Source organism: Monopterus albus, unplaced genomic scaffold (genome assembly GCF_001952655.1).
Source record: "Monopterus albus unplaced genomic scaffold, M_albus_1.0 scaffold171.1, whole genome shotgun sequence".
Taxonomy (NCBI): domain Eukaryota; kingdom Metazoa; phylum Chordata; class Actinopteri; order Synbranchiformes; family Synbranchidae; genus Monopterus; species Monopterus albus.
Window position 1 is genome coordinate 337,076 of NW_018128051.1, and position 6,155 is coordinate 343,230.

At 39.4% G+C, this 6,155-nt stretch overlaps 2 protein-coding genes across 4 annotated transcripts in view; both read left to right on the plus strand.

The window, feature by feature from the left end:
• The window catches only part of pms2 (PMS1 homolog 2, mismatch repair system component), a 5,717-nt gene extending 1,889 nt beyond the window's left edge, over positions 1 to 3,828 (plus strand). The window contains 11 exon segments of the mRNA XM_020615876.1: positions 31 to 198; positions 500 to 597; positions 685 to 784; positions 872 to 956; positions 1,046 to 1,192; positions 1,352 to 1,976; positions 1,979 to 2,164; positions 2,257 to 2,424; positions 2,514 to 2,614; positions 2,732 to 2,901; positions 3,432 to 3,828. Of these exon segments, the coding sequence (XP_020471532.1) occupies positions 31 to 198; positions 500 to 597; positions 685 to 784; positions 872 to 956; positions 1,046 to 1,192; positions 1,352 to 1,976; positions 1,979 to 2,164; positions 2,257 to 2,424; positions 2,514 to 2,614; positions 2,732 to 2,901; positions 3,432 to 3,569 (1,986 nt within the window). The 3' untranslated portion in view covers positions 3,570 to 3,828.
• A 65-nt stretch (positions 3,829 to 3,893) lies between these two features.
• rsph10b (radial spoke head 10 homolog B) overlaps positions 3,894 to 6,155 on the plus strand; it is a 7,926-nt gene continuing 5,664 nt past the window's right edge. For 2 of the 3 annotated variants that reach the window (XM_020615869.1, XM_020615868.1), the window contains exons 1-7: positions 3,894 to 4,206; positions 4,282 to 4,357; positions 4,769 to 4,837; positions 5,085 to 5,258; positions 5,340 to 5,425; positions 5,504 to 5,618; positions 5,805 to 5,981. In XM_020615869.1, coding sequence (XP_020471525.1) covers positions 3,953 to 4,206; positions 4,282 to 4,357; positions 4,769 to 4,837; positions 5,085 to 5,258; positions 5,340 to 5,425; positions 5,504 to 5,618; positions 5,805 to 5,981 — 951 coding nt within the window. In that variant the 5' untranslated portion in view covers positions 3,894 to 3,952. Of the gene's footprint in view, positions 4,207 to 4,281; positions 4,358 to 4,768; positions 4,838 to 5,084; positions 5,259 to 5,339; positions 5,426 to 5,503; positions 5,619 to 5,804; positions 5,982 to 6,155 lie in introns of those variants that run through there. The other variant, XM_020615870.1, reaches the window with a different exon arrangement.

Here is a 6,155-nt window from a genome sequence, read left to right on the forward strand (position 1 = left end):
ATCAAATATTACCATGTTCTGTACTTTCAGGAGTACAGCAAAATGATACATGTCCTGCAGTCCTACTGTATCATCGCTACTGGAGTGCGTATTACCTGCTCCAACCAAAATGGGCAGGGAAAACGCAGCACAGTCCTCAGCACCAGTGGCAGCCAGAATATGAGAGACAACATAGGGGCCATATTTGGACCAAAGCAGGTTGACACATTAGATTACACATTTTTCTTGACTATATTATTCATTTGCAATCTGCAGAAGTCTGTCTGACCAAATCACTGCTGTGGAATGACAGCCTCATTTAACCAAAAGTTGCCAGAGTAAAACTTTTTGCTTCTACTGTGATGTTCCCTGTAGTGTTTGTCTAATGTGTATTTAAGGAATTTTATATATCCAAGAGTAACGGAATTCCTTCAACTGTTGCGTTATTCAAATTTGATTTGCTGTTGTTTTTTTTTTTACTTGTTTTGCTATGGTTTAATGTGTGTTGTGTGTTCTGCAGCTACAGAGTCTTCTGTCTTTTCAACAAGTGCCCCCTACAGAAAATATTATTGAGGAATATGGACTCAAGGATGCAGATCTTCCCAAAGAGCTTTTTACGTGAGTGGCACCATTGCACGAGTGCCCTGTACTGTGTTCTCTGAATACAAAGCAGGGGTTTTTAATTGAAAACTGTGTGTTGGGCAGCATCACAGGATTTGTGTCACGAGGAGACCACAGTGTTGGGAGAAGCACCACAGACAGACAGTTCTTTTTCATTAACAACCGACCATGTGATCCTCTTAAGGTAATTTATTGTCAGTGGATTTATCTGGAAATGTCAGGGTGATGATTAATCTTTTTTCACTAACCTCTGTTTGTTCCCACCTTGCAGGTGACCAAACTTGTGAATGAAGTGTATCATATGTATAACAGACATCAGTATCCATTTGTTGCCTTGAACATAGCTGTTGCCTCAGGTAAGAAACTTGCCATTCAAACTGAAGTTATTTATAATACACTTTTTGACTTTCTCTGCTATGTGAGTGTTGGTGTGGTGTCTTTTCAGAGTGTGTGGATGTGAATGTAACGCCAGACAAACGACAGATTTTCCTTCAGGAGGAGAAACTCCTGCTGGCTATTCTAAAGACCTCTCTCATCCACATGTATGAGCTTGGAGTCAATAAGATCAGCCTGAACTATACACCAATACTCAGTAAGTCAGTAACTCACTAAGTCAGTTAAAATGTATACATTTATATTGTCACAGAATTATATCACTGAAAGATTTTTAGGAACAATTTTGTATAGATCAAAAGTGAATAAAATGTTGAGTGCTTTTATTTTGATGGTTTGTTTCTTGCCTTGTCTCTAGATACAGCATCTGCATCTGAACTGTGTCAGGTCCTCCAGTCCGATGAGAATATGCAGAAGCATGGAGAGGACAGGGAACCAGTGATTCAGAGCCCAAAGTCATCTCTGAACCTGGCTGGCTTAAAAGCTGCTTTTTCATGTCACCACAGTTCCAGTTCTGGGAACAAGTCAAACACAGCAAAAACTGCCAACACTGTCCCCACACAGAAAACACTGCAGTCTTTTTTTAAGGGTTCGGTAAAATTTTCCACATGCAACCCAGGTGTAAAATCTCCTCTGAAACAAACAATAGAGCTTGTGCAGTGCTCCCCAGTGGGAAAAGGAAAGTCAGTGCTAGATGGGTTCAGATATGGAAAGGCGTCATGCAGTGATACAGACAACAAAAAAGACTGTGTTGCCAGCAGTTGGGACTTGACTACAGCAGCTCCAATTAGTCATTGTTCTGGCCCAGAGCTCAGTTCTTATGAACCAGTGATTAACACACCCAGTGTAAAAAATGAAACATTTGAAGAAATATTAGACAGTAGCCACATTGTTCCTGAGGGCTTAGAGTTACAGACTATGCCATCCACTTCCAGGGTGGATGATACCATGAGCCCTAATGCCAAGAGGGCCAGAAAAGAGAACCAGTGTGCTTACAGAGGAGGACAGTGTCTCTCCAGTTCTCTCTACAAGAGCTTGTAGGGAAGATGAGGAGGTTACAGGACCAGCAGAAACAGAAGGCCGATGAGAAGCTACACTGCAGACGCTTCAGGGCCAAGATCAGTCCTGGAGAAAACCAAAGTGCAGAGGAAGAGCTCAAAAAGGAGATCAGGTCGGAATTTTCTATTATACCCCCTGCTGACAAAATGTACCAGTATTGATGTGCAATCTCCAGAACAGTAAATTTTCCTTTCATCCCTACAGTAAGGACATGTTCAAAGAGATGGAGATCATCGGTCAGTTTAACCTGGGCTTCATTATCACCAAACTCACCTCAGACATCTTCATAATTGACCAGCATGCTACAGATGAGAAATACAACTTTGAGATGCTGCAGCAGCACACTGTGCTCCAAGGACAGAAACTCATAGTGTAAGAAATTAAATGTCTAGATGAATGCTTTCATTGTATTTATTTTACTAGGTACTGATGTGTTTTTTCTTTCTCGTGCATGTTTGCAGCCCTCAGAAACTTCATCTCACTGCAGTCAGTGAGAACGTGCTCCTAGAGAACATTGAGATCTTCAGAAAGAACGGCTTTGAATTTCTGATTGATGAGGACGGTATGAACATACTCCCTGTTTTATATAAGGGATTAAATATTAATTTGAACTTATTTTCAACACACTGTTTTGGATAATTGCAAATACTAAATCAATTTTTTTTCATTGTGACTGTAGCTCAGGTGATGGAGAGAGTTAAGCTGGTATCATTGCCCACCAGTAAGAACTGGACATTTGGTCCAGCTGACATTGAGGAGCTGATCTTCATGTTGAGTGACAGCCCTGGGGTCATGTGCCGACCATCCAGAGTCAGGCAGATGTTCGCCTCAAGAGCTTGTCGAAAATCTGTGAGTTTAAAGTATTTTCAGACATTTAGACAAACCGAGGTCTGTCCTTAGTTGGAAGTCAGCAGTCTTAATATAGTATATTCAGGCAGCTATTGATTTCCCTTCAGTTCCTTACACTATTATTTTAACCTTTAAATGTCATGTACTTTCATTTTAACTAGTTGTGTTGTGTTGTAATGTAGCACAGACTTGTGAATTTAATGTGTGCTGTTTGAATGAATAAAGCAGATGTGTGCTTGTCTCAAGAATCTTTGAAACCTCTGAAAGTTAATAGTAGTTTTTTACTAAAATAAGTGGAAACAAATGGCAGCATTGAAAATCATATAATAATAAATCTAAAACTTAAAGGTTTGGTAGTAGCGTAAGCTAATTTGTAGTCATCAAAAATGTAAAAATACTGTGATGATTCTTTAAATGTTTACAATATAATCGCTTATTATTGAGTTTATTTGGTGACTAATTGACTTGAACATTACTTTTCCTTTTCAAGAATTCTTCCTGACATGTTATGTACTGTTTGTGCTCTTCAGGTGATGATTGGCACTGCACTAAGTGTCAGTGAGATGAAGAAGCTGGTGGTTCACATGGGAGAAATTGAGCATCCATGGAACTGTCCTCATGGAAGGCCCACCATGAGGCACCTCGCCAACTTGGACATCATCTCATAAGACTGAGCATGTCAGAGAAAAACTGTCTGCATGGAATTATGCTTTCATTCTAGTTTATGCCAGACATCACTTAAACATCACCTTTGGTGAAGCACTGATACACTGGAGTGCAGGCTGTCGATAATGTGCAGTTTTATGCCTCAGAGGCCTGGTATGACTGTTTAGCGTGTTTTTCTAAATATCTGTTAAAATATGTTCTGATTTTATTTGTATTTTGCATCAGAAAATAAACTTTTTTAGCACCTAATTTATGGTGAAAATAAACGCATTTCTGTCATGTGTTAGTGCTATGTGCATTTACCCTTTTTGACTAATAAAGGTTGCCGTAGTTGTAAGCGTCTTCACCGTTACCACGGAGATAAACGCGAGACAAACTGCGCAAAATGACACAGGTGAACGAGAAGCAGGAAAATACGATAATAAACGATAAACAAGAAAACAATAAAGCGTTCGGGAACTCAGAGCTGCCACAGACCACGAAAGGAAGAGAAAACACAAAGTTATCGTGCTTCTCTCCTAGTTTAAAGGTGAATTCAGCGGATGTGGATCACGGCCAAACCAACCCCCGAGGTCATCTTGTCGGTGATGAGCAGTTCGAGAAGGAGCTCCCCAAACTATTTAACTTAATTGTACAGAGGTAAAGCATCACTCGTATCATAACATTAGATACTTTTAGCCACACGCTAATCACGCTTTTGTGTCCCATTGACAGGTATGAAGGGGAAACCTGTGAAGGCCAGTTTCATGGAGAAGGTGTTGCTTGCTTTAAAGGTGGCCATGTGTACAAGGTACAAGGACACCATGGGGAAAGAAAATGGGCCTACATGGTTTTACAGTATGCGGACATGACAAACTCTTCAGTCTGTATAACTCTATATTTGCTTAATTTGTTCAGCCTAAAAAGAACTAAAAACAGTTTTGTCAAGTTGAAACTAGTCTGCAAATATAATTCACTGAGCAATACTGTTTTTTTTTTCCAAATTTGTTATTTGAAACTACATAAAATCATTTCAGATATAGTTCTTTAAATGCAATTACAAAGACAAAAATACCTTGTAACATTTAGCATAGCATTAAAATGAATTCTCAAGTACATTATAAAAGTGCACCAGAAATGTTCTTTTAATGTACTTTGCATTAAAGTGTTGTTTCCATGAGGATAAAGAAAAGAATATTATAAACTGCTGTGTTTTCTGAAGGGCATGTTTTCCAGGGGACTTATGGATGGAGCAGGTGTCTTCATACGGGCAGACGGACTGAAATATGAGGTAGGGTACAATGATTATATATTAGGACAACTAATAAATGGAGTGTATTAACATAACAGATACATGTATTATAATTTTTTATACTAATGAATTGAAATGTTATTGTGGTTTACAATATGTGTCACTACATTCTAAAAATACATTTGGTACACATACAAAACAAAAATGACTAAAGTTAAATAAAATAGATAACATAGATTGCTATAAATCAAAATCTTGAAGGGAATATAAGCTTCTAATCCATCAGGGAGAATTTGTGTGCAACAAACCCATGGGCCAGGGCACCTACACCTGGCCAGATGGTAGCTCCTATATGGGGGAAGTGTATGATGGTGTACGCCATGGGACTGGAACCTACAAATGTGCCAAAAATGGTGTGGTATACAAAGGGCAGTGGGATCAGGGCAAGAGGCATGGAAAGGTATGACTCACCAGTTTCTACGAGGCATAGTTTTCGTTTTATGAATTTAGTTTATTTTCTAATTTGTTGTCTTTGTGTTAGGGTAGAGTGTATTATAACCAGGATAAAACCTCTTGGTACAAAGGAGATTGGGTAACGAACAACATAGAGGGATGGGGAGTGAGACGGTATGTATGGACTACATCAGGTAATTTGTAGCATGAATTACAAATGAACTGCCCAAAGTTGCATTTGTTTGCTAACAGCTACCCGTCTGGTAACGTTTACTCTGGTGAGTGGAAGAACAACCGGAAACACGGAGAGGGCACGATGAGGTGGCGGACGCAGCAGTATGTTGGGAAATGGGTGGATGGAGTCCAGGTATGAAAGCACACCGTGGCAGAGGAAGTTATCCAGCAGTATTATCTTAGCCCTCTTCCATATTACTGACATCAGCACTTCCATCATCTTATTTGGTATCTCAAAGACACTACAGGAAAATAGCTTAAAACAGAAATCTTATGTTTTTTTGTTGTTGCTGTGAATATGATCTTTCTTCTCTGGCAGCATGGGCAAGGCACACATGTTTGGATCTTAAGACGAGCGGCTGGATCCCAGTATTCCCAGAGTAACCAGTACACAGGAGATTTTGTTCAGGGTCAGAGGCATGGACAAGGAACCTTTCACTATGCTGGTGGTGCGATCTATGAAGGAGAATGGAAGAACAATAAAAAGCATGGGAAGGTTAATTCGTGATGCAGTATTGCCATTTACTGTCAAAATGCATTCCCACATTCAGTAAAATAGAAAATAAATAAGTTTGAAAGCTTTTTGCTTGCAAATAACAAATTCTTTTTATGCCCACATTTGTACTACATGTTCCTAAATTTGATGTGCACTACCAGTCAAACGTTTGTA